Here is a 27,500-nt window from a genome sequence, read left to right on the forward strand (position 1 = left end):
TGCCATCCGGAAATATACCGGGCCAACACACAAAACTGTGTGTAACCTTGAACGTTTATAGTCTGGTTAATGCAGTTTAGTGAGAATTACTCATAAACGTGGATGACAAACAAGAAATAACAAAAACCTGAGTGACGTCAACTTCATAGTATCTATAGTTGGTAAGGAGAGTGTTTAGAAAAGATTTTCTGTCCAATATGGCGACAACTGTGTTTTGTCAATCTCGCCCGTCAAAGACGATACATTGACTTTTTCTAAATCTGTCAAAAGTCTTTAATTATTATTTTTTTAACCCTCGTTATCCTTGACGTTAATGTGAAAGCCCTGATCGACTCCGACTACAGAATTTTTAACCTTTAACTCGCTCAACCCTAACACCGACTATATCCGTTGTGTACCAGGGTTACTTTTACCCCATGCCTATTTATTATATTGTTTTTTCCGAAAGAGACAACCTTGTTAACGGCCAGGTACTCATTTTACACCTGAGTACGGTAAGAGAATGTGAGTAAAGAGCCTTTTCCAATGACTCAGCTATGCGTAGTATCAAAGCTAATGTTTTTCATTTTTACACGTTAATGATAGTTGAATAAAAATATCTATGTACATGCTCATTTTAATACATGTTTCTCCAATTTTGAAAAGTAGCACAAATCTCTAGGATTTGAGTTAACCCTCTCCTTACCACCTATTGAAAAATCGTCGCATTTGTTACGATGCAACCGTCACTTTTCTCATCCAGATTTCATTTTTTCTTTTTGCTATAGCTATAAAAACTTGACATTCAGTAATAGAGCCCATATTGTCGAACAATAATATTATGTATAGAATGTGCTTGTTGCTTTTCTGTTTGATGTAAGAAATGTCTGTATTTGTGTTGGATGGGTGTGAAGTTTTGGGGAAAATGATGAAAATGGCTTTTCAGTATTTTCCCAAAAATGACAGGCTTAACCAGGAGAGAAAAAAATGATTTTTTAAAACTCCAACAAGCTCTCTACAAAACAACTTTATGTTCTTATTGATTTAACCCTCTCCTTAACACCTGCAGCAAAATCGTCACATGTGTTACGACACAATATACGTTTTTAAAAATTCAGATTTATTTTGTACATCACAAACTTTGGAAAATGATCTTTGTTTGATTAATAAGGACATAAAGTTGTTTTGTAGAGAGATTGTTAGGGTTTTTAAAAATCCATTGTTCTGCTGGGTAAACCTGCCATTATGGAAGAATACTGAAAATGAGATCGGTAAGGAGAGAGTTAAACAAACTTCATTGTGATGTACAAAATAAATCTGAATAAGAAAAAAAAAAAGTATTTTGTGTCGTAACAAATAAATGTGACGATTTACTGTAGGTGGTAAGGACAGGGTTAATCAGTGCGATTATTTATTTTTTTTTTTTTTTTGCGGCTATGTGGTCTTGTGGAATGACACTCGCTTACGGATCGGAAGGTACTGGGTTCGAGTCTAGCTCGGCGCATAGTTGAGTCTTTGGAAAAAAGGGCTCTTTACTCACATTCTCTCACCGTATTCAGTTGTAAAATGAGTACTTGACCGTTAACAGCGTTGTCTCTGTCGAAAAAAAATGTTTGTAATATCGCCTAACAGTCGTCGTGTCTCGTTCTAAGTGTTACGTGTTGCTGTTGGTAAGGGACCCATCTGTAAAGCGCTTTGAGCACATTTAGTGGATTACAACGTATACTCAGTATAAAACATATTATGGACTCATTGTTGTAATGGAAATCTGAAGAGAAAAACATGACGCAAACTATTGTCCATTACAACAATGTCAAACTAGGCCTACAAGTGGGTTAGTTGGTTCGGATGTCAGACCTGCATATATGTACACGTCGACACATACACATACACAGTCCCCAGGGTAAAGGTAGTGCTTATGGCGGGCCTCAGGTCTGCGGGGTCCTATTCACTATTGATTATTCCCGAGGATCTCCTAAATAATGGCCCATCGACCGGAAGTGTGTCGACATGCCACCGGAAGTCGCTGTGGTCAAGCATGAGGACAGTAAAGAAGGATGCGGTCAATGACTGGAACAAGGAGAGATGATAATAGATTATGTTTTATACTGTGCATACGGTATAATTTGATGTCTCTTTACGTGACTCCCCCCCCCCCCCCCCAACTACCCAACCACCCCTTACCAAACAAACACAGCGCAGGAGAGTGACCTACCTATCAATCAATATATATCTATCTCTCTATTTATCTACCTCTTTCTTTCCTTCTATCTCTGTCTCTCTCTCTCTTCCTCTCTCTCTCTCTCTCTCTCTCTCTCTCTTTCTCTCTCTCTCTCTCTCTCTTTCTCTCTCTCTCTCCCCCCCCCCCCCCTCTCTCTCGCTCTCCTCTCCCCTCTCCACAAAGAGATAGAAACTTCCATCCCAAGTCCATTATCACAGAGCAGCGTAATTCGTTCATCCATAAAGAAATCCTATATAAATTCATAGAAACATGCTCCCCCCCCCCCCCCCTTCTCTCTCTCTCTCTCTCTCTCTCTCTCTCTCTTTTTTCTCTCTCTCTCTTCTCTCTCTCTCTCTCTCTCTTTCTTTTTTTCTCTCTCTCTCACTCTCTCTCCACACACACACACACACACACACACACACACAAGCACATTTCTAATTCGTGTCCATTATCATAGAGCAGCCAATTCCCTTTCAGCCCTAAATAAATTCCATACAAATTCATACAAATTCCACAGAAAACCCGACATCTCCATACACATACATGAATAGCCGTCAATCACCAAATAGTGACCTTTCACCTCAAAACAGTATTAAGTCGGGTTGGTAAAGATGTTGAAAATTGAATTTATAGCCAGAAATATCAGACTTGTGTTGAGTTTGTATGTTTTATTGAGGAGAATGGATACCATATTTTAGGGTGCTAATGCCAACAATTTATATTTTTGACCAGTTTAACATTAAATTCGGCTTTTAAGCATTTGGTTCGTTCCGACATAATACCGTTTTGAGACGATGGTTCACAAATGAAACCGATGGCCATGACATGAATATACCACCCCACCAACATCCACAAATACCACCCCTATATAAAGTCATGCCCCGTCCTAATAAATGTTAAATGTTGCTGTTGACCAGGGCCCCCTTGTAAAGGGCTTTGAGAACGCCTAGTGGATATTGCGCTAGATAAAAGCTCAATTAAATTATCTTTTTTACAAATCGTCTGAAAACGGTATCAATACGAGATAAAACCGTAGATTCAATGCAAAACTCCGCCTTGACCTGATATACCCCCCCCCCCCCCCCCCCCCACCCAAAAAAAATAAAATTAAAAAAAAAAACAAAAAAAAAACAAAAACTAAATAAATAAATAAATTAACAAAAAATCCAAAAGAAAAAAAAACAAACAAAGAGCAAAAAAGTTTGAGCATTTCTATAGTGCAATTTCCACTAACGTGTTCAAAACGCTTTACAAAGAGTCCCAGGCTTACAGCAACATGAACACAACTAAACATGTAGAACGGTACATAGGCGACATTATTACAATATTTCTTTTTTTTTTTTTCGACAGAGGCAACGGTGTCAAATATTGCTTTTGTAGGATGTGAGAATGTTACGATCTTACTTCGTTAAAAAGAAAGCAAGGAATGCCAACGACAAGTGAAAGAGAAGGTTAGAAATTTAATAATAAATAGACGAAGTGACTGTTACTCCAATCGGAAGTAGGGAACCGGAAAGTAAACAATATAAGAAGTGGCCAGATAATTTAGGGAGAAATCAACTAAACACTATTGGAAGCCATACTTTCACACATGAGTATGGTGAGAGATTGTGAGTAAAGGAGCTCAGCCCAAGGATTCAACTATAAGCCGCTTTACAAGGGGTCCCAAGCCAACAACAACACTTACCATTTAGGACGGGGCATGACATTATAAAATAGGGGTGGTATTTGTGGATGTTGGTGGGGTGGTGGTGTATTCATGTCATGGCCATCGGTTCATTTGTGTGATTGACGGCTATAGGGAATGAGATTAGCGGAAGAGTAGCGTCCCTTGATTGGCCGTCACCCATAGTCTGTGGACGACGAGAGACGCATGCGCACAACCAACATGACGTTCTCTCTCTAATAACTTTTCCGCCGGTGACGTCACAGACTATGGGTGACGTCCAATCAAGGGACGCTACTCTTCCGCTAATCTCATTCCCTATTCATGTATGTATGGAGATGTCGTCGGGTTTCCTGTAGAGTTTCTATGTATTTGTATAGACTCTATTTAGGGCTGAAAGGGGAATAATAGGGAGAATGTGAGTAAAGAGCCTTTTACAAGGACTCAACCATGCGCCGAGCGAAGTTCGAACCCAGGACCTTCCGATCCGAAAGCGAGTGTCATACCACTAGACTACGTAGCCGCACAAATATTTAACATTCACATCCAACTCAATTCCCCCCCCCCCCCCACCCCAACATACCCCAACGCACACACACACACACACACACACACACACACACACACACACACACACACACACACAAACACACCTTCCCCAATACACAACATTCTAGAGTGTAAAAAAGATCGTCAAAACCCGAGCACTCTTCCACTCTTCCTTCTCTTTTACCTCAAAAATGTGTTTTATTACTCCCCTTACTCTTCCTCCCCCCTTGTTTCTCTGTCCCCTATATTCTATTACAGCCACCAGGGGACAGCACCCGTAGCCAAGGGACATCACTCGCCGGCGGCCATTTTGATCGGGGTGTCAAGTTGATGGCGGGAACAATTTGCATATTCATGAGCTCGTCGGTCAGTGAACGGGATTACGGGACAGAATTGATTCGCGATCAGATTGGGCTACTTATTGTCCCCACTATCAAATGAGTACCAAGTACCACAGCCACCACCATTCTTACTACTACTACTACTACTACTACTACTACTACTACTACTACTACTACTACTACTACTACTACTACTACTACTACTACTACTACTACTACTACTACTACTACTACTACTAACTACTTACTACTACTACTACTACTACTACTGCTGCTCTACTACTACTACTACTACTACTACTACTACTACTACTGCTACTACTACTACTACTACTACTGCTACTACTACTACTACTACTACTACTTCTACTACTACTAATACTACTACTACTACTACTACTACTACTACTACTGCTACTACTACTACTACTACTACCACTACTACTACTACTACTACTACTACTACTTCTACTACTACTGCTACTACTACTGCTACTACTACTACTACTACTGCTACTACTACTACTACTACTACTACTACTACTACTACTACTACTACTACTACTACTACTACTACTGCTACTACTACTACTACTACTACTACTACTACTACTACTACTACTACTACTACTACTGCTACTTCTACTACTATTACAACAACAACAACTACTACTACTACTACTACTACTACTACTACTACTACTACTACTACTACTACTACTACTACTACTACTACTACTATTACTTCTATTACTACTACTACTACTGCTACTACTACTACTAATACTACTACTACTACTACTACTACTACTACTACTACTACTACTACTACTACTACTACTACTACTTTTATTTAATCACACAATTTAAAGAAAAATGTTTTATTTTAGCTATAAAAAAGTGACACTGTGTTGTAGAGTTCATTTTGCTGATCAATATTGTTATTATTATTATTATTATTATTATTATTATTATTATTATTATTATTATTATTATTATCATTATTATCATTATTATCATTATTATCATTATTATCATTATTATCTATTATTATTATTTTATTATTATTATTATTATTATTATTATTATTATTATTATTATTATTATTATTATATTATTATTATGCATAGAATGTATTTGTTGCTTTTCTGTTTGTGTAAGAAAAAAAAACTATTTTCGTGTTGGATGGGTATGAAATTTTGGGGGAAATTTCAGACAATGGCTGGTAAGGAGAGAGTTAACCGGCCGATATATCGATAAAAAAATATCGATCAGAATGATAAAACAAAAACCCAGTAAACAACGATATGTCAGGTTTCAATTATTTTTTAATAATTAGGAGCTTAATCCCAAGACTTAAAAAAAAAAGGTGTAAGGTTTAGGACATTTGTAAAAAAAGTTTGATTTCTTCTTAACCGTCCGATACATCGAACAAGAAATATCTACTGATTAAAATGTTTTTTGTTTTAAATCCAACAAATAACGATGTTTGAGTTGTTTTTTTTATTTTTTTATTTTTTTTTTATTTTTTTTTTATTGTTTAATTTTACAAGATGAGAATATTTATGATAGATGGATATTTGGCCAACATTTTAAATGCGTGTTTGTTTTTCTTTGTTTGTTTTTGGGTGTGTGTGTATGGGGATGGGGGGGTTGGTGGTTGTCAGATGTAATTAAACCTTTACCATTGATTATTAAGTGTATTTTCAATCCATAGTCAGTAGTAATTTACAACCGTAATGATATCACAATGGCCCACGGGACACGAGATCGGCAAGAGTTCTGAAGCGTTGAAATCACAACAACACTTGCCAGCGACGTGCACTTATTTGCAGGTCTGATAACCCAATATATTTCTTATGGGCTCATTGTTGTAATGGAAATATGAAAAAGTGACACAAATAATATTGTCCATTACAACAATGTTAAACTAGGCCCATTAGTGAGTTCGGATGTCAGACCTGCATATATGTCGCGTCGCTTGCGAGTAATTGCTACTAAGTTCCTCCTCCCCCCCCCCCCCCCCCCCTTCCTCACCCAACCAAAAAAAAGGGGCATCTACTCTATTGCAAAGTGTTCACAAACAAATCCTAACAGATTCACATAATATATCTATCGCAAAGTATTTTATAATACCGTTTCGATACGGCTAGTTAACATTTTTGGTTAATGGGGGGGGGGGGGGGGGGGGGGGGAGGGTCAGGGTGGCTCAGGGGTCCAGTCTTTGCTTCGTACCCGAAAGGCACCGAGTTCGGTCACCCGCCGCTGTTGCGCTGCGTGGCCTTGAGCAAGTCACCTCGCCCTGGCTCAATTCGCGACGCTGCATTGCACTGCGGCGGCTGACGCCTGGGTTAGTCCGGTCTACGCTTGGAATAGACCCTAGAGACATTTTTTTTCCTCTCTGGGATGAACAAAGGGAATTTTATTTTTTTGTTTATAAATTTAAATATTGTAATTCAATTGAACAAAAATTTGAAAAAAGGGGAAAAAAAGTTAGGGTGGTTGTGTGTGTGAGTGTGTGTGTGTGTGTGTGTGTGTGTGTGTGTGCGGGTGCGATTGTGTGTTGGGAGGAGGGGTGGTGGAGAGAAAGTGGGTGTAACATTACACAGAACATTTAACTCTCTCCGTACCATCCGTTTTCAGTAGTTTCTCCAAAATATCATACATCATCATCATCATGTACCAGGCCTGTTGTAGACATCGGCGATCATGTCCCTCCAACCATATCTGTCCTCAGATCTTCTCCATTGGTAGTTCGAAGTAGACTTAACTCAGGGCTTTGTTATTGTTTTTTTGCCATCCGCGTTTATGAGTAATTCTCACTAAACTGTATTAACCAGACTATAAACGTTTAAGGTTACACAGAGTTTTCAGTGTTGGTCCGTTATACTTCCGGACGGCAATGTTGTGAACTTCTTAGCCAAGTGCATACTATCTATAGTTCGATTCCTGTTCCTCCTCCACCAATCCATCCGTTCAGATTGTCAATGTAATCTATCCTCTATCATACATACCCACCACTAAAATTGAATTAAAAAACAAACCCCTCAAACCTAACAACAGCATGCTAAACATAATTTAGTTCTTCAAAACAACATTACTTTTTACATTAACTAATCAAAGATTTTTTCCTCCATTGTTATGATGTACAAAATAATAATCTGAGCTATGAGTAACCTTGAACGTGTATAGTCTGATTAAAACAGTTTAGTGAGAATTAATCACAAACATGGATGGAAAAAAACAATAACAAAGACACGAGTGGCGTCATCTTCGTTCTATCTATAAAAGAAAATGTTTTATTATAGCTATGAAACTGGACACTGTGTTGATGTAGACCTCAATTTGCTGAACAGTAATATGTACTGTTTGCTTTTCTGTTTGAATATGAACAATATAGATAGTATACGCTTGGATAAGAAGCTCATAACATTGATGACATCTGGTGTGTTGGACCCGCGGTCCCCAGTAGTCGGTGAGAGAAGGCTCTAGTAATGAATGACCTGAGTTTGATACGAATTTTTTTGGGTTCGTGGATAGCTCCTACGGTAGAGTCACGCTCTCACCGGCCAGGCGGAGTTGTCGTATCAATAAGGTCGCGGGTTCAAACCCCATCACCGCCGCGAAAAAAAATTATTCTCTATTATCTTCTGGCACTTTTCTACTCACTTCATCTGTTGCTGTTACCATCCGTAAGTACGACGGACCAACACACAAAATTATGTGTAACTTTCAACGCATAGTCTGGTTAATGCAATTTAGTGACGTAAACTTCATACTATCTATATTTTTGTGTTGGATGAGTGGGTGGGTTGGAAATTTCAGGGACACTTCTGAAAATGGCTGGTAAGGAAAGAGTCAAAGGGTTGCGGATCGTCCGTTATTGATGGTTAAGTGTTTTGGTGTTTGTTGGAGGAGTGGGTGAGAGTGGTTCGATTTGGAAAGTGATTGTAGAATGAACGACATCAGCACCCCCCCCCCCCACACCCCCCCCCCCTTCTCTCTTCCCCGCTGCTCCTGCTACTCAGACGACAGCTTTGGATTTCCGCGTAATGGGGAGACCGTGTATTTGAATAATTGAGTCGTGTCTGGTTAATTCCCCCCTTGGTCACGTGTTCAATGGGAGACAGGGACCAGATAGATTGGGGTAAATTGCCTAATCGACTGGTAGGAGAGAATCCATTCAGACGACGACGAGAGACAATGATATGGAAATTGGGCTGTGATTTTTACCGCATATTGACCGACAAAAAAAACCCCCCCAAAAAAAAAAAAAACCAAAAAACATTTTAAAAATAAAAGAAAAAAAAAAACGAAGAATAAAAACGTAAATGGTAAAATCAAAAACAAAGATGAAAACAAAAGAAAGAATAGAAAAAAAAACAACAAAAAAAAACAAACAAACAAAACAAAAAAAAACAAACAAACAAAACAAAACAAAAAAACAAACAAAAAAAAACCGGCCCCTCACCCCCATCCCCAACCAAAAAAAATAAAAATATCCAACTCGTTTCGGAATACAAAAATTTACTTAAAATCTTGAACTTGCAGCTTTTATCTATTTATTTCGGATGGAGACAACGCCGTTATCGGCCAGGTACCCATTTTACACCTGATTACGTTGAGAGAAGTTCGGAGTAAAGAAGGACACAACTCTGCGGGGCGTTCACAGCGGGATTCGAATCCAGGACATTCTGATCAGAAGACAAGTGCCATACAAACTAGACCATATAGCTGGATAAAATAAAATGTCGATTGAGATTTTTTTTTTAAATATTAAAAAATGAGCTTTTATATAGCGCAATATCCACTAAATGTGTTCAAAGCGCTTTACAAAGGGTCCCTGGTCAACAGCAATATTTAACATTTAGGACGGGACATGACGCTTGTTAGGCAATGTTACAATTTTTTTCGGATAGACACAACGCTGTTAACGGCCAGGTACTCATTTTACGGTGAGAGAATGTGAGCAAAGAGGCTTCTCCAAGGACTCAACATTGCGCCGAGCGAGGCTCGAACCCAGGACCTTCCGATCCGAAAGCGATATATATATATAATACTAAAAATCAACAAAACTGAAAATAATAACGGATGGGTGAAATTGATCGTGGTACAGTCTGGTCCCGGTGTTGTGTCCTTGGGTATGACACTTAACACATACTACCTTACTCGACTAAAGTGTGAATGATTACCTGGTTGTAGGCAATGACGGATAACGTATGAACGTTTGTAAAAAAAAAAATATGAATGCCTAACAGGCGTCTGGCAGTTTCTGAAACTACCAAAAAAAATTTAAATTGGATCATTTTGACCATTTATTTTCACTTTAAACACACATTTTCTTAATTTTCCAAATCCCGACTTAATATCGCTTCGAGGCGTGGGGTCACAATTGTTCTATATGGCCTTCCAGGAGAATACATGAACCATTGTGAAGCGCATAGAGTATATTTTATCCGAGGAAATGCGCTATATAAAGATGTTCATATCTATTTTTTCAATGATGTTGGTGTGATTTGATGTCAGATTAGACTAAAAACGAATCTGGCATGTAAAGAATTAATCATTATCTCCCATTGATGCAATCCTTACTTACCGATCTTCCTGTAGAGCTGGATCTCAGTTTTCAGTTCTCGTTTTTCCTCGAGAGCCTCCGAGATCTTCGCTATTTCCGCTTCCGCCGTCTCGGCGCCGTATAGAAACCGACAACCGGAACCACGCGCCATGACATGCGCACGGGCGAATCCGGTGAGCTCACAGAATCCATCTGAACAGTAGACAATGGGCCAGCCATTAGCCTGGGCGTTCCCAAGGACAAAGTTGCTATCTGGAAAGGGGAGGAGAAGGGAGGGGGGGGGGGGAGAAAAGAAATAGAGATGAAAACATAAAATGGATACAGAATGACAGTCTCAAGATAGAAAAAACAAAAACAAAACAAAATCAAAGCCATAAAAAATGGAAATCAATAATAAACAACCAAAAAAAAAAAAAAAAAGAAATCCCATATTCTGGCTTTATTTCATGGTGAAACGTGTTTGTGTTTACAAGTGGATTTGATTTTAGGATGATCTTCTTCTTCTTCTTCTTCTTCTTCTTCTTCTTCTTCTTCTTCTTCTTCTTCTTCTTCTTCTTCTTAATATGACTTGACGCATTGACCTAGTATAGATAGAATGAAATTGACGTCACGCTGGTCTTTGTTATTGTTTTTTTGCCATCCACGTTTATGAGTAATACTCACTAAACGGTATTACCCTGACTATGTGTTGGTCCGTTATACTTCCGGATGCCAATGTTGTGAGCTTCTTAGCCAAGCGCACACTATCTATAAGGTCGGGGGAAAACCCCCATACGGATTGACATCGTGCAATATCCATTAACCCTCTCCTTACCACCTACAGGAAAATCGTCACATTCGTTACGATGCAACCAACAACTTTCTCATCTGATTATTTTTGTTTCTCAAAAACTTAACTTTGAAGAAAATTTGTTTATTTTAGCCATAAATACTTGACACTGTATTCTCGCTCATTTTGATGAATAATTTGATGCATAGAATGTACTTGTTAATCTTCTGTTTGAGTAAGAAAAATCTAATTTTGTGTTGGGTGGATGTGAAGTTTTGGGGGGAATTCTGAAACTGGCCGGTAAGGAGAGGGTTAAACGTGCCCAAAGCGATTTACAAGGGGTCCCAGGCCAACAGCAACACGTAACATGTAGAACGAAACATGACGCCTGTTAGGCGATAATACATTTGTTTCCCGACATAGACAACGCTGTTAACGGCCATGTACTCATTTTACACATGAGTAATGTGAGAGAATGTGAGTAAACAAGGACTCAACTATGCGCCAAGCGAGGCTCGAACCCAGGACCTTCCGATCCGAAAGCACTTGACGCGTTTACCTAGTATAAGGTCGGAAAAAACCCCCATAAGAATATACAAAGTGCAATATCTATTAAACGTGCCCAAAGCGCTTAACAGAGGTGTCCCTAGCCAACAGCAACATTTAAGACGCAGGCAGAGACAAGATGACGCCTGTTAGGCGATATTACAAATTTTCGGACAGAGACAACACTGTTAACGGCCATGTACTCATTGTACACCTGCTGACGACGATGAGAGAATGTGAGCAAAGAGCCTATTGCGGCTATGTGATCAAGTGGTATGACACTCGCTTTCGGATCAGAAGGTCCTGGGTTCGAGCCTCCCTCGGCGTATATTGAATCCTTGGAAAAGACTCTTTACTCACATTCTCTCACTTTACTCAGGTGTAAAATGAGTACATGGCCGATTACAGCGTTGTCTCTGTCCGAAAAAAAAATGTAACATCGCCTAACAGGCTTCATGTTCCGTCCTAAATGTTAAATGTTGCTATTGGTAAAGCGCTTTGAGCACATTTAGTGCATATATTGCGTTATATAAAAGCTCAATTATTTTTTTTTACAAGGACTCAACTACGCGCCACTCTGAGCGGTCGGTAATCGAACCCCGGCCCTTCCGATCCGAAAACAAGAGTTATACAACAAAATAGCCTCACAACTAGATCAAGAAAATTTAATTTTTTTTCAAGGCAAAATGATAAGAATTAAGAAATTTCATGGGTTAAAGTACAAAAAAAAAAAAAAAAAAAAAAAAAAAAAAAACAAACCAAAAAACCCCCAAAAAACCCACAAACAAACATAAAAACAACAAAGAACAAATTTAAAAAAAAAAGAAAAAAATCAAAACAAAACAAAAACCACTGTTCTCAACGCAGATAGTATAAATAGTTCGAAGATGACGTCACTCAGGTCTTTGTTATTGTTTTTGGCCATCCGCGTTATGAATACTTCTCACTAAACTGTATTAACCTGACTATAAACGTTCATGGATACACACAGTTTTGTGTATTGGTCCGTTATACTTCCGGATGGCAATGTTATGAGCTTCTTGGCCAAGCGCATACTATCTATAGAGTTACTCACTATCTAGATTGAACTCACTCAACCCTAACACCGACAATATCCGTAGTTTAACTTTTACCCAATGCCTATAATTTATTACATTTTTTCTGAGACAAATTATAGACCTACTATCAAAGCTAATGTCTTAAGTTTTTGCAAGTTAATGGTAGTTGAATGAAACTATCTATGTACATGCTCATTTCTAATACATTTTTTTTTTCCAATTTTGAAAAGTAGCAAACATTTCTAGGGCTGAGCGAGTTAAAAAATACAAAAAAAAAAAAAAAAAAAAAAAAAAAAAAAAAAAAAAAAAAAAAAAAAAAAAAAAAAAAAACTGCCCAAAAACAAAACAAATGAAAAACAAACCAAAAACCCACTGTTCTCAACGCAGATAGTATAGAGTAACTCACTATCCAGATGTTAAGCACGAATGCGGGAGAAGCCAACGAGCGTGCTGGAATAGGAGCGTCCCGACACCCAATGCCCGTGGGATGTAAAGAAGTAATAATATTCCAGCCCTTTCCTTTTTCCCTAAATAAAATAGTAGTAACATGTAATAATGATATCATGTTGACAATAATCATTGGTGGCGTCGGATTAGAAATCGTTAAATTTCACACCCCAAAAAATCTGATTCTTTAAAAAAAGAGTATCCTTTGAATGTTTTTTGAAGATGTCTTTTATAGATAGGGTGCGCTTGGCTAAGAAACTCATAACATTGCCATCCGGAAGTATAACGGACCAACACACAAAACTGTGTGTAACCACGATTGTTTATAGTAGTTCAGTGAGCATTACTTATAAACGCGGATGGCAAAAAACAATAACAAAGACCCGAGTGACGTCATCTTCGAACTATCTATACGCAGATAACGACATTTAAATAGGAATCGATTGAGGCGTGGAATAAAATATTTCTTACACTCTTGCGTTTTTTGGAATTCGAACTGTGTTCTCGTGCACCTGTCGGGAGCACGTCCGGAATTCCAACAAGCTAGAGTGTAAGAGTCGTATAGATAAAACGAAGATCACGTGACTCAAGCTTTTGTTATTGTATTTTGCCATCCGCGTTTGTGAGTGATTCTCACTAAACTGTATTAATCAGACTATAAACGTTCATGGACACACAGAGTTTTATGTGTGTTGGTCCGTTATCCTTCCGGATGGCAATGTTATGAGCTTCTTAGCCAAGCGCATACTATCTATATTACTCCCCCCCCCCCCCCCCCCTACTCCTCCCTCTCATTGGAAAACCCTATCATTTCTTAATAAATTTGTAATCGTTGAATAATGCTTTGAACAACGAATAAATATTTTTATTGTGAAATAAGGTGTCGATAGACCGTCTATCTATCTAGATGAAAGACAGCTGAATGGCAAATTTTATTTAAAAAGTAATCTTTTGATGCGCATGAATACAAATCCAACGTTTTTATTAATTTTTTCGTTCAATTTGTCATTCAAACAGAGTAAGAAATGTACAAAGTATGATGAATAGAAGTACTAAAACCATACCATTTTGTTACAAAATATCTAATAATCTTACTGGATGTGTAGAATAAACGTATTATTTCATTTCTATATATTTATTAAACTCGTTATATTTATATCGTGCAATAACCAATACTCGCAAGCTCGTTGTGCTATTGGGCACGATAAAAATAACTCGTTTAATAAATACAAAGAAATGAAAGATTCGTATATTATATTATAAATGAATATCGAACGCCTACCCCCAGCCCCCCAGCGTGCCGTAATGCAGTGCGTGCTGAAATTCAGCATGCTAGAATCCGGCGAGGACTGTATTTTTTTTTACTGCGACTTTTAACCATTTAATCATCATACTCTAAATAAAAAAACACGTTTTTAAAAATTGGGCTTTCAAATATCGATCGATTTAAATGCCCCTTATTTTTTTATTTTTTTTAAACCTCTCAAACGCGAAGTCCCAGGTTTGAGAGTTTTTCTTATTGCCAAGATGAGGTCATATAAATCGATGGATATTTGAATGGCGAGTTTTCTGGCTAAAGTCTAAAATGTTTTTTTTTTCCAAAGTACGGCAGTTTACCATCATTATCGTCATTATCATCGTAGCCATCATCATAATCTACGTCGAGAAGTACTTATCATCCTCTCATCCCAACTCGTTACCAAGACTCTCTATCATCATTATCATCACTATCATCATAATCATCATTATCGTCATTATCATCATTATCATCATTATCATCATTATCATCGTCGTCAAACTCTTAACCTGTGTCAAGTTGTTCGCATTCTCTCACCACAGCTCGTCACTGAGATTAGATATGTCCATCATCATCTTCATCATCATCATCATCATCATCATCATCATCACAATCATCATCATCATCATCTTAATTATAGCAGTAGTAAGTATAGATAGTATGCAGATGACGTCACTCAGGTCTTTGTTATTGTATTTTGCCATCCGCGTTTGTGAGTTGTTCTCACTAAACTGTATTAACCAGACTATAAAAGTTCATGGTTACACAGAGTTTTGTGTGTTGGTCCGTTATACTTCCGGATGGCAATGTTGTGAACTCCTTGGCCAAGCGCACTCTATCTATATTTAAACTTGAGCTTTTATATAGCGCGATATCCATTAAACGTGCTCAAAGCGCTTTACAAGGGGTCCCTGACCAACAGCAACATGTAACATGTAAAACGAGACATGACGCCAGTTAGGCGATATTAACATTTTTTTCGGACAGAGAAAACGCTGTTAACGGCCAGGCACTCATTTTACACCTGACTTCTGTAAGAGAATGTGAGTAAAGAGCCTTTTCCAAGGACTCGACAATGCGCAGAGCGAAGCTCGAACCCAGGACCTTCCGATCCGAAAGCGAGTGTCATACCACTAGACCACGACATAGCCGCAGATATTTTCTATTATTATCATCGTCATTGCTATCGTCAACATCGCAGTCGCGGTCACCTGCCCCCCCCCCCCCCCACCCTCCTCCACCCTTCTCATTCTGTGTCAAGTTGCACTTATTCTCACATCTCGACTCGTCCCAAATCTCACACCCGACTGTCATCATCATCATCATCATCATCATCATCATCATCATCATCATCATCATCATCATTATTACTATTATTATCATCGTCGCCGTCGTCAACGACTTATGTATTTTTCTCACATCCAAGCTCGTCACAAAACACCCCCCCCCCCCCCCCCCCCCCTTCCGGCCCCCACACCTGTCATCATCATTATCATCATTATTATTATCATCCTCGCCATCGTCAACGACATATGTAATTTTCTCACATCCCAACTCGCCACAAACCCTACCCCCCCCCCCCCCCCTCCAACACTATTATCATCATCATTATCATCGTTGTCGTCATCATCACCATCATCGTCTGTGTCAAGCTACACCTACTTAATTCTCTCATCCCCACTCGTTACAACGAATCATCTTCAAAATGTCTGGCATTCCAACATAATCGGCAACCTTTACTCGCGGTGTTCGGGTTAAATCGAACCGTCGTTAACTTATAGATAGTTCGAAGTTGACGTCACTAAGGTCTTTGATATTGTTTTTTGCCATCCGCGTTTATGAGTAATTCTCACTTAACTGTATTAAACTGCCTATAAACTTTTATGATTGCACATTGTACTATGTGTAACCGTTAAACATTTATAGTCTGGTTAATACGGTTTAGTGAGAATTACTCAAAAACGCGGATATCAAAAAGCAATAGCAAAGACCTGAGTGACGTCAACTTCAGTATATCTCTAGCCTGACACTGACCAAAAAATGACGTCAAAAGACAAGTCTTTGGCCACAAAAGAAAACAAAGTGTGAGTTGTATTCAATAGTTCAACCAATGAAATAACTTGTTTCCTTGAGCTCTACTAACGACAACTCACTAGGCGGTGCAAAAAACAAAAAATGACGTCAAAATGCCAGTCTTTTGCCAAAAAACAAAACAAATCGTGAGTTGTATTCAATAGTTCAACCAATGGGATCACTTGTTTCCTTGAGCTCTACTAACGACAACTCACTAGGCGGTGCAAAAACCAAAAAATGACGTCAAAATGCCAGTCTTTTGCCAAAAAACAAAACAAATCGTGAGTTGTATTCAATAGTTCAACCAATGAAATAACTTGTTTCCTTGAGCTCTACTAACGACAACTCACTAGACGGTGCAAAAACCAAAAAATGACGTCAAAATGCCAGTCTTTTGCCACAAAACAAAACAAATCGTGAGTTGTATTCAATAGTTCAACCAATGAAATAACTTGTTTCCTTGAGCTCTACTAACGACAACTCACTAGGCGGTGCAAAAACCAAAAAATGACGTCAAAATGCCAGTCTTTTGCCAAAAAACAAAACAAATCGTGAGTTGTATTCAATAGTTCAACCAATGAAATAACTTGTTTCCTTGAGCTCTACTAACGACAACTCACTAGGCGGTGCAAAAACCAAATAATGACGTCAAACTGTAGGTCCTAGTGGGCTCTAGTGTCAGGCTATAAATTAACGATGCTACGGTTAGATTCGCTCTAAATTTAAAAAAAAATGAAAAACAAGATCTGAACCGATTATAAAACAAGATCAATACAAGAATGGAATAAATAACCATAATTTGAAAGCAATAAAAACCCATTTCATCTCGGCCGTGAAAGGGTTAACCTGTCTGGAATCCCCACTCAATCTTGGGACAGGAGACTGTCACAACTGTCATCTGGAATTTTCTACAATTTACTTTTTCCACTCCACATTTCCTCTCATGTATGGAAGGATTTGTTTTCCTTCTATCTTGTTTTTTTTTTTTTTTATATATATTTTTATTTTTTAAACTTTAAAATCCTGACGATTTTTGGTCTACTTTCCTGTGTCGTTTTAAGAAAGCAGAAACGTCGGTATTTTTCTGCAAATGCGACACATCACCTCAAACGGTTTTAAATCGGGCTGAGTTCGAATGTATAGCAATATATATATAAATAGAGAGAGAGAGAGAGAGAGAGAGAGAGAGAGAGAGAGAGAGAGAGAGAGAGATTCATTGATTGGTAGATAAGCACACAAGATGACAGACATGTATAGATAGTTCGAAGATGACGCCACTCGGGTCTTTGTTGCTGCTTTTTGCCATCCGCGTTTATGAGTAATGCTCACTGAACTGTATTAACCTGACTATAAACGTTCATGGATACACACAGTTTTGTGTTTTGGTCCCTTATACTTCCGGATGGCAACGTTATGAGCTTCTTAGCCAAGCGCATACTATCTATAAACAAAATTGATAATATACGACTCTTACACTATTGCTTTTTGGAATTAGGTACGTGTTCCCAACCACTGCACGAGCTTGCGAGTGTGCGTTGGGAACAAAATTCGAACTCCAAAACGCACGATTGTAAGAAATCTTTTATTCTACTCCTCAATCGATCCTGATTTCTCTGAGTCATCTGTGAGTAAAAGACGTTGTCAACAATAGTTAAATGATACTTGTTTTTAAATGTAATTTTATTGAAATGTAACAATTGATAATCTGACGTGACAAAATGTCACTGTAAACATGATATCATTACGCGTTACTATTCAGGGTAAAAGGGTGGAATAATACAGAGAAAAACAGTCAATACAGACGTGGTTGGTATTTGATTATTATTATTATTATTATTATTATTATATTATTATTATTATTATTATTATTATTATTATTATTATTATTATTATTATTATTATTATTATTATTATTATTATTATTATTATTATTATTATTATTATTATTATTATTATTATTATTATTATTATTATTATTATTATTATTATTATTATTATTATTATTATTATTTATTATTATTATTAATTATTATTATTATTATTATTATTATATTTATTATTATTATTATTATTATTATTATTATTATTATTATTATTATTATTATTATTATTATTATTATTATTATTATTATTATTATTATTATTATTATTATTATTATTATTATTATATTATTATTATTATATTATTATTATTATTATTATTATTATTATTATTATTATTATTAATATTATTATTACTATATTATGAAGCTGTTACATTCAAGTTTGTTTATCACTTGTTCCAATCCACATCTTCCTTGCTTAGTACAGTATCGCTTTGACTAAGTGTGTACAACAGACCAGATATTGATGGGTGCCTGTCAGGGGGAATGGAATTGAAGGTTGGTTTTCCAAAACTCGGTAAGTCGATTTTCCTAATTTATGACCCTCCGTCGCCCAACGGTATTATGTCGGGATGATTCAGACCCCAAAAAGTGAATTTAGAGATAGAATGATGAGAAATTGGAGCTTTGAAGTTTTTGCAATGCAAGAAATAGTCTTTATACTACACCATAACGTACAAAATTAAACCCAAGTTGGATATTTGTGGCTATGAATTCAATTTCCTTTACCGAGTGGATCCCGACATAATACCGCTTTGATGCGGTGGGTCACATTTTTTGAGATTTTCCATCCATGAGATAAAATTGAAACGTAAATTATATTTTACCCATCAACTGGTACACTACCGTTGTTTTATAAAAACACAGTATATGCAATGTTTATCAAATAGCACAAACTGTGTTCTTTCATAAAACGACAGTTACAAGACTTTCCTTAGATTTGTGATAAATAATAATGTGAAGTTGAATATAAGCTTCAATTTAATTACAAAAAAAAAACCCAGATCAAATGAACGTTTCGAGTTTCCCCTTTATCAACAAAACAGGATGAATGAAATACCACAGATGAATGAGATGATGTGGTAGTGGCGTAGTTAAGATTTGTGTTGAATTTCCAAGTTTAATTATAATAAAATAATAGACGGAATGAGAAATTTCAGGGGGGCCCTGATTATCCGGAAGGGGGTGGGGGGGGGGGGGGGGGATAAATCTCAATATCTCAAAATGTGACCCTTCGACTCACAGCGGTATTAAGTCGGGATGGTTAAGATGATCAAAATTGAATTTATAGCCAGAAATATCAGACTTGTGTTGAGTTTGTATGTTTTATTGAGGAGAATGGATACCATATTTTAGAGTGATAATGCCAACAATTTATATTTTTGACCAGTTTAACATTAAATTCGGCTTCTAAGCATCTGGTTCGTACCGACATAATACCGTTTTGAGACGATGGGTCACAAATGGTAAAAAAACGGAGATAGGAAGTTTTTGTAAAGCCAGTCTTCAATGGAAGTTTGTCAATGTATTTCAATGGGCGAATCAATATTAGACTCGTCTGTAAACAAATGGCTTTGTTTACCCGTTATCTCCTCGACTCTTGTTTTCGTCGAAATCGAGTGTTTTACTCTGTATCGTCAATCTGTTTAATCGTGTCTGTCAGACGTGTCTGTTTGTCTGACAAACAATGAATCTATCTATCTATCTATCTATCTATCTATCTATCTATCTATCTATCTATCTGTCTATCTATTTATCTAATTGTCTATCTATCTATCTATCTATCTATCTATCTATCTATCTATCTATCTATCTATCTATCTATCTATCTATCTATCTATTTATCTATCTATCTATTATTATATCTTTCTTTCTATCTATCTATCTATCTTATCTATCCATCAATCTATCTATCTATCTATCTATCTATCTATCTATCTATCTATTTATCTATCTATCTATCTATCTATCTATCTATCTATCTATCTATCTATCTATCTATCTATCTATCTATCTATCTATCTATCTAATTATCCACTTCTCACTCTCTCACTCTCTCTCTCTCCCCCCCCCTCTCTCTCTCTCTCTCCCTCCCTCTCTCTCTCTCTCTCTCTCTCTCTCTCTCTCTCATACTTTCAAGTCCATGTCCATGAATATAACGTGAAAAACGACCCTTCCAAATCCCCGTCTTTCTGATTACCGAGACAGACACTACTTCAATGACACTGACCGAATTTGTCTTAGACAAACAATAACCTACAGGATCACTGTCGCACTTTGAGAAAAAAATAAAATCCATTATAACTTTCTAGCCCAGAATTAAAAAAATATATGACGGCCATCTTACCAGAACAACTAGACTCGACTCAACTCACTCAATCCTAGAGATTTTTGTTACTTTTCCAAATAGGAAAATGTATTAAAAATGAGCATGTACATAGATAGTTTTATTCAACTACCATTAACATGTAAAAACTAAAAACATTAACTTTGATGCTGCGCCAATATTTTGTCTCAGAAAAATGTAATAGATAGGCATGGGGTAAAAGTAACCCCGGGTAAACTACGGATATAGTGGGTGTTAGAGTTGAGCGAGTTAACATCACAATACACGCATTCAAACGAAAACCCACTCAAAACACACTAAAACACCAATCTACAAACTCAAACATCTTCAAATATTCATTTGCACCCCCCCCCCACCCCCCCCCCCCCCACCCCATCCCCACTATCAAAGACTGGAACGCTTTTCCCGAATAATCATAATTGAACTTTATATAGCGCAATATCCACTAAATGTGCTCAAAGCAAGCGCTTTACAATGGGTTCCTGGTCAACAGCAACATTTAACATGTAGGACGGGACATGACGCCTGTTAGGCGATATTACAATTTGTCGGACAAAGACAACGCTATTAACGGCCAGGTTCTCATTTTACCCCTGAGTACGGTGAGAGAATGTGAGTAAAGAGCCTTTTCCAAGGACTCAATTATGCGCCGAGCGCGAGGCTCGAACCCAGGACCTTCCGATCCAAAAGCGAGTGTCATACGACTAGACCACATAGCCACACAGACCATGATCAGATCAGATCAGGTGTGAACACAACAGATTTAGAAACATTCAGACGAAGAGTATCAAAATTCTTCAGCCTAAAACACCAACAATGGCTATCACATTCAACAACTTATTTTCTCTCTCTCTCTCTCTCTCTCTCTCTCTCTCTCTCTCTCTATCTTCTCTCTCTCTCTCTCTCTCTCTCTCTCTCTCTCCGCCCTTGTATACAAATACTCAGAATAGGATTCAATAATCTGATGTCACGTCCGCTCAGCAACCAGCAGCTTGGTTCTAAACAAGGAAAATCGGTACTTTTTATTCTTCATGCTGGCGAGAACTTTTTCACATGTCATGTGATCAGAATGTATAAAAGTCAAAACATGATCAGATTTATTTATAATATTTTTCTCCTCTGGATACACTTTTATGCTCGTTTGAGAAATATTTCATTAGCGGTGATGGAGATAAAGGCGTCCGCCATTGTTCCGATAGTTTAGAACCAGTTGCCACGCGTCATTACGAGGGAAGTGACGTCACGACTGTTGAACCCTATTAAGTCATATTAGAGCTTTTATATAGCGCAATATCCACTAATCGAGCTCAAAGCGCTTTACAAGGGGTCTCTAGCCAACAGTAACACGTAACATGTAGAAAGAGACATGACGCCTGTTATGGATATTACCATATTTGTTTCCGACAGAGACAACGCTGTTGACGGCCAGCTACTCATTTTACACCTGATTACTGTGAGAGAATGCGAATAAAGAGCCTTTTCCAAGGACTCAATTATACACCGAGCGAGGCTCGAACCCATGACCTTCCGATCCGAAAGAGAGTGTCATACCACTAGACCTCATGGCCGACTTTGAGTATCATTCATTCAGATTCCGACCACACGCTCTTCAAATCAAATCGAGCGATGAACATGATCCCACAACGTGTCAAAACTGTCAAACCCGGGACTTCCTTGTTGTCGTTAGTTGGCTTCCTTGAAGGCCCAGGATTGATATTTTGTGACAGGGTGAGGATCATTTTAATAGATCGATATTTGCACGACGGGATTTCAGGCCAAAGTTTATAAAATTGGTTGTTTAAAAAAAAACAATACAAAACAAAAAAATCAAATACAGTATGGGAGATTTGATGTTCTGATTTCATGATAACATGACTCTCTCTCTCTCTCTCTCTCTCTCTCTCTCTCTCTCTCTCTCTATCTATCTCTCTCTCTATCTATCTCTCTCTATCTCTCTCTCTCTATCTCTCTCTATCTCTCTCTCTCTCTCTATCTATCTCTCTCTATCGCTCTCTCTCTATCTCTCTCTATCTCTCTCTATCTCTATCTCTCTCTCTCTCTTTCTCTCTCTCTCTCTTTCTCTCTCTCTCTCTCTCTCTCTCTTTCCTTCCCTTTATCTATTTGTTCACCTTGATCCCTTTTATCTATCTATCTATCTATCTATCTATCTATCTATCTATCTATCTATCTATCTATCTATCTATCTATCTATCTATCTATCGATTAATCTATCTATATACCTATATATCTGTCTATCTATCTATCTACCTCCCTATCTATCTATCTATCTATCTATCTAACTATCTATCTATCCATCCATCTATCTACCTATCTATCTATCCGCCTATCCTCCGATTTCCTTTCTCACTGTCACAAACACCTGACAAACGAACAAACAAACACTCACTGAAAAATCAAAACACACATACAAACAAACCCACACCCACACACACACACACACACACACACACACACACACACACACAAACCCACGGATGACATTGAGAATGAAAGGCAAGGATTGTTTTGTTTCGTTATGTTTTGTTTTGCTTCTAATTTAAATTGTAATCGTCGTGGGGACGAAGCGAGCGAGTGGAGAGTTGTACAGGAAACGTTCTAATGGGCCTTGAGAACCAAACCAAACAAACGCCTGATTGGTCCTCGTCGTTTAGATCAGGGAACTGATAGGGTCTCTTCATTGCGGGGGGTTGTTGAATAGGATTCAGTAGTCTGATGTCACGCCGCCCGGCAACGGCGGCCATCTTGGTTCTAAACAAAGAAAATAATTACTATTTATTCTTCATGCTGGCTAGAACTTTTCATATGCCTTGCGATCAGAATGTGTAAAAGTCAAAACATTATCAGATTTATGTGGGTTTTTTCCCCTCTGGAAACGTTTTTATACTCGCCGGAGAAATAATTCCTACGGGCTTTCGCCAGTGTTACTAAGTTATCATGCGTCATTAGGAAGGAAGTGACGTTACGACTGTTGAAGAGTTTTGAGAGCTTTGGGAAAATATAATAATATGTGACCCATCGTATATAAATTGTTGGCATTCGCACCCAGACAAAAAAATAATAAATTGACAAATAAGTAATTTATGAGAAAAAAAGGAGAAAAAAAATAAACAGCAATGGGAAAAAAGTTATACGTCATTCACAATTGTCTAATACGTACAAAGGGCAGAGGTCGCCACTGAATTTCCCTATTCAACTTCCGCCCGAACTGTCAGACAAAACGCTTGTTGTATCGAAATCCATCCCCCATGATACAAAGATATGTCAGACACATTGAAGTACAATATCGATATCAGCCCCCCCCCCCCCCCCACCCCATTCATACAAAGACATGTTATACACATGGTATTGCAATATCGATATCATCCCTATTGATACAGAGACATGTTAGACACATTGTATTACAATATCGATATCATCCCTATTCATACAGAGACATGATGTAAAACACATTGTATTACAATATCGATATCAGCTCTATTCATAAATCGTCCTGTTTAACAAATGTGCGCAGTGGCGGTACGTTACTAGAGCATTCGGGGGCTCAGTCCCATGTGGAAACGGTCGGGGGAATAAAGAACAAATGAATTTACTGCCGACATCTGCACAGCAATGCAGTGTCACATGATAGCCCAGTGTGTGTATATACTGCATTATCTGTAATAACATCCAATACAAACTGATAAAGGGGAGGGGAAAAACACGACCTTTTCACGATCGCTTTTATGATAAGAATATATGTGACCCTCCGTCTCAAAACGGTATTATGTCGTGATGAGTCAGACCACAAAAAGTGAATTTAGAGATAGAATGATGAGAAACTGGAGCTTAGAAGTTTTTGCAATGCAATAAATAGTCTTTATACTCCACCATAACGTACAGAAATTATACCCAAGTTGGATATTTGTGGCTATGAATTCAATTTCCCTTACCAAGTGGATCCCAACAAAATACCGCTTTGATACGGTGGTTCACATATTATTATATATTACGCTGGAAGATCTATTATATATTTTTTGTACTTCCGGTATGAGGGACAATCCTCGTGGGAATTGTTAACAGCAGCATCACTGCCAATAAGTTATATATTCTGGTGGTTGTTGTTATAATGATAATGATAGGCATAAACTCGAAACAATATTATTATATCATTGTCTTTTATCGGATCTACGTGGGTTTAATCGATAACGCAAATACAAACGGCATTGGTTCGGCAACTATTTAAATATTCATATACAGTTTTTGGGGGGCGAAGCGGCCGAGTGGTTAAGGCATTGCACTGTGATCCGGATGACCCGGGTTCGAGCCCCGCTTCAGGCACTTTCGTTTTTTTTTCCTTGAGCAAGATAATTAACCCCCCAATTTGCTCACTTGGACAACATGGGTGATTCCTGTTGACATCAGACATCTTGTTTGATGAGTTATCTAATATATTCCTTCGTGGATTGCCTAGGTGACGCAAAAGGCACTTTTTAAAATACAGTTATTACCCCCCCCCCTTCCGACACTAATTGAAAGATTGCTGTGCTTTTAAGGGTTTTACGGCGTTTGCAACACATTAAGGTCATATCAGGGCCGGTAAAAAGGAGGAAAATGGGATTGTAAAAAGTTCTAGAATTACAATTAAAGCACAAAAGAAAAGGTAAGACAAAGGGGAATTGATTCCAATAGGAAACAGATGTAGATTCCAAGAGCACACTATCAAGGTACTTAGTTTGAGAGCACCTAAGTCTCACCCAGACACCAGCACAAGATCCCACTAAGAGGAACACACTCAAATGTTTAGAAACCATATGTTAAAAATAACAGTAAATAACAGAGATGATTTATAAGACAAAAAAAAATATCATCTCCAAAAACTCTATCATTTGACTGTTTCTCTCCCAGCTAGGGTATGTAGATTCCAAGAGCACACTATCAAGACACTTAGTTTGAGAGCACCTAAAAGACTCATCCAGACACAAGCACATGTCCCCGCTAAGAGGAACACACTCCATTTTCAAAAAGTAATAATAGCAGTATCATCATAAGAGAATTTTCTAAAGACGATTTGCAGTCGTTGGTGTAGACTATTTGCACACAGGGTGAAAAATAAACAACTCATTCAGCTCCGTGGACTCGAATGATAAGTTTCTTTCGGTGATGACAATGATGATGATGAAGATGATGATGATGATGATGATGATGATGATGATGATGATGATGATGATGATGATGATGATGATGATGATGATGATGATGATGATGATGATGATGATGATGCTTATGATAAAAAAAAAAAAAAAAATATATATATATATATATATATATATATATATATATATATATATATATATATATATATATATACATATATATTCCCATGGTAACCGAATTTATATGCACTGACTCTGATCTACTACTACTGCTACTACTATTACTACTACTACTACTACTACTACTACTACTACTACTACTACTACTACTACTACTACTACTACTACTACTACACACACACAGGCACACACACACACATCATCTAACAAATAGCCACTTACACACACTCACAACCAATGACAAACACACACACAGACACACACACACACACACACACTTATATACACAGATCCCTGCTCTTTGTGATGGCATTGACCACAAGAGCTTAGATACAATACGAGCAGAAATCATGCCAGAGTGGTCCCCCTTTGTCCTCCATTGTTGCTTCCGGCCGTCTAAGCTGGCCAGATATATAATTGGTGCGAGTGGAGCGTCCTTCCGGGACATGCGCAGTACATTCTTTGTGATAAAGATGGAATATAGGCATAAGGCCAACATAAATCGTGACCCTTCGCCTCAAAACGGTATTAAGTCGGGTTGGTTAAGATGTTGAAAATTGAATTTATAGCCAGAAATATCAGACTTGTGTTTAGTTTGTATGTTTTATTGAGGAGAATGGATACCATATTTTAGGATGCTAATGCCAACAATTTATATTTTTGTCCAGTTTAACATTAAATTCGGTTTTTAAGCATTTGGTTCGTTCCGACATAATACCGTTTTGAGACGATCGGCCACAATTATATAAGCAACGGTCCCCAAGCGAAGTGCGCTGTTTGCGGCTATGTGGTCTAGCGGTATGACACTCGCTTTTGGAACGGATGGTCCTGGGTTCGAGCCTCGCTCATCGCATATTTGAGCCATTAAAAAATCTCTTTACTCACATTCTCTCACCGTACTCAGGTGTAAAATGAATACCTGGCCGCTAAGAGCGTTGTCTCTGTGGGAAAAAAATTGTAATATCGCCTAACAGGCGTCATCTCCCGTCCTACATGTTACATGTTGCTGTTGACCAGGGAATCCTTGTAAAGCGCTCTGATCACGTTTAGTGGATATTGCGCTATATAAATGCTCTTGTTTGTTGTTTTTTTTTTTTTGTGGTTTTTTTTTGTAGGTCTGATAAACTAATTTAGCGATCGGCTCGTTGTTGAAATACTCCGAAACCTCTGTGCGGCTATGTGGGCTTGTTGTATGACACTCGCCCCGGATCTGAAGGTAGAGGGTTCGAGTCCTTGGTAAAAGCTCTTTACTACCATTATTATCTCATCGTACTCAGGCGTAACATGAGATTATTGTCTCCTATGGGATTGTATTGTGGTGACGAAAGGTGTGTACATATTTAAATAAAAAATTCCGCCCTTCCACCACGACATCATAAGATATCGTCGCCTAGGCATTCCACGAAGGAATATAGA

At 37.8% G+C, this 27,500-nt stretch overlaps 1 protein-coding gene across 1 annotated transcript in view; it reads right to left on the bottom strand.

The window, feature by feature from the left end:
* LOC144958954 (uncharacterized) overlaps positions 1–27,500 on the bottom strand; it is a 333,886-nt gene that overhangs the window by 50,587 nt on the left and 255,799 nt on the right. Inside the window, exon 6 of the mRNA XM_078891251.1 lies at positions 10,353–10,583. Within this exon, the coding sequence (XP_078747377.1) occupies positions 10,353–10,583 (231 nt within the window). The remainder of the gene's footprint in view (positions 1–10,352; positions 10,584–27,500) is intronic.

Source organism: Berghia stephanieae, chromosome 13, assembly GCF_034508935.2.
Source record: "Berghia stephanieae isolate SIO BIC M18660-M18661 chromosome 13, UCSD_Bste_1.3, whole genome shotgun sequence".
NCBI classification, from domain to species: Eukaryota; Metazoa; Mollusca; class Gastropoda; order Nudibranchia; family Aeolidiidae; genus Berghia; species Berghia stephanieae.